This window comes from Silene latifolia, chromosome Y (genome assembly GCF_048544455.1).
Source record: "Silene latifolia isolate original U9 population chromosome Y, ASM4854445v1, whole genome shotgun sequence".
Taxonomy (NCBI): Eukaryota; Viridiplantae; Streptophyta; class Magnoliopsida; order Caryophyllales; family Caryophyllaceae; genus Silene; species Silene latifolia.
The window spans coordinates 134,789,771-134,792,140 of NC_133538.1; the positions used below are offsets into that span (position 1 = coordinate 134,789,771).

At 37.0% G+C, this 2,370-nt stretch overlaps 1 protein-coding gene across 1 annotated transcript; it reads left to right on the forward strand.

Moving 5' to 3' along the window:
- The first annotated feature begins 322 nt into the window (after positions 1-322).
- On the forward strand, positions 323-955 carry LOC141628978 (secreted RxLR effector protein 161-like). The gene has a single exon (XM_074442058.1). It carries the CDS (start codon positions 323-325, stop codon positions 953-955), a length of 633 nt encoding a protein of 210 aa, XP_074298159.1.
- Positions 956-2,370: the final 1,415 nt, after the last annotated feature.

Consider the following 2,370-nt stretch of genomic DNA (forward strand, 5'->3'; position numbering starts at 1 on the left):
TTGTCTATATGTTGATGACATGTTGATCTTTGGTACCAACCAAAATCAAGTAGACCTTACTAAGGCCTTTTTGTCATCAAGTTTTGCCATGAAAGACATGGGTGAGGCGGATGTGATACTTGGTATAAAGATCAAGCGTGAGAACAAGGGATTCTCTTTGACACAATCTCATTACATTGAGAAAGTGTTACAGAAATTCAATCATGGAAATTGTTCTCCGGTTAACACTCCAATGGATCCTAGTGTTTAGCTTATGCCTAATAAAGGTGAAGCTATTTCACAACTTGAGTACTCTCAAGTGCTTGGGTGTTTGATGTATGCAATGACAAGCACAAGACCCGACATCGCTTTTGCCGTTGGCAAGTTGAGTAGATACACAAGTAATCCTAGTCTTGAACATTGGGTTGTGGTAAAACGTGTATTGAGATACTTGAAGCAAACCATGGATTATGGTTTGAACTATGTCGGATTTCCTTCGGTTTTAGAAGGGTATTCCGATGCTAGTTGGATCACCAACATGGAGGATCATTCATCTACTAGTGGATGGGTCTTCTTGCTTGGTGGAGGAGCTATCTCATGGGCTTATAAGAAGCAAACTTGTATAACAAGTTCGACTATGGAGTCGGAATTCATTGCTTTAGCTGCTGCCGGTAAAGAGGCGGAATGGTTAAGGAATTTAGTTTATGAAATTCCGGTTTGGCCAAAACCTATTCCTCCTATTTCTATCCATTGTGATAGTTCGACGACCTTAGCTAGAGCTTATAGTGAAGTTTACAATGGAAAGTCTAGACACCTTGGTGTTAGACATAGCGCGGTCCGTGAGTTGATTACTCAAGGAGTTATTTCCGTTGATTTCGTGAGGACACATCATAATTTGGCTGATCACTTGACGAAGGGATTAGCTAAGGACTTGGTTATAAAGTCGGTAATCGGGATGGGTTTAAAGTCCGTCTAGATCTTTATGATAAGATACCCAACTTCCCACTAACAAATTTTAGAGGCTAAGTTCAATGTGGAAGGCTTATTGTGGAAGATTGAGGCACATGTTATAATCCCGAAAGGTATGTGCATGACCTGCATGACAAGAGGTTGAAGTTTAATACTTCTTAATGAAATCTTTGACAAAGTGCAGTTTGCAGGTGCACGATGAAAGATTCACCTATGTGAGTGTGAAGTGTAGCCGCTTCAAGAGGCTTGGACTTGGCTTCCTATACTCTCATGAAAGGATATGGACACAAGGCGGTCAATAGTGTCAAGTTTGTAACTTTAAGATTTTATTTGAGTCTATGTGTATGTTATCTTCATGTATTCAATATGGTTGAAAGGTTCAATCCGTGGGACACCTTGATTCTCGAATATTTGGAATGTGTAATATACTAATGTGGAAGTTCAATCCTTGGGACACTTTCATTTATGCATAGATTTGTTTGCTTTGTTGTTTTATTGGAAATAAGGGATACACTTAAATGGAGGAAGAATGTTGGTGATTTTGATCACAAGTACATTTAAGTGTATTCGGGTTTCTTATGTCAAATCGATTTGAGCTCGTAAAGGATATAATGTGAGTCGGGAATACGGAGTGTATGCTCATATAATCGTATATCGAGTTCATGTTTATAATGGATAAGGGACACTATAAAAGTGTTGCCGTAGTATATTATGTCCCCTATCGGGATTATATACTCGGGGTTAAAGTATTTCACATACTTGACGAAAATTGAGAAGCACAAATTTGACAATTATCAAATTTGCTACGTCCCCGATCGGGGTTACATATCCCCGACCGGGGTTGATGCCTCTCTACATTTTTCGCGCATGTGTGCATGTGTGCATGTGTTTTTGACGGTTAAATTGTCTTAATGCTTTGAATTGTGATTGGTTGGTTTATCCAACATCCTTATCCTCTAAACATGCACTATGTGTATAACATACGTATATATATACACATGTATATATATATATATATATATATATATATATATATATATATATATATATATATATATATACACATGAATGTGTGAAACAGAAGATACGAATTATTCTGTAACCATACGTTTTGACATTTAACAAAGTATAAACCAACCCTCTTATTGTTTATTGTACTTTGTTCTTGCCTTAGACAAAGGAATCGTCTTATCCTACAGAGATTTCGTGATACCCGAAGGCTATAGGGTCGAAATAATCTAAGGAAAGTGTGTTCAACACGATTCGATTGGGTGTAATATACCGTCTTATATTGTTTCCATTTCTGTTTTAAAGCCTTTGTTTGTATTATTTACATACTTGTAATCTTTGTAATACAAATACTACAACAAATGATAGAGAGAAAAAGAGTCAGAGTTGGAGAAATAGTTACCCATTTCATTA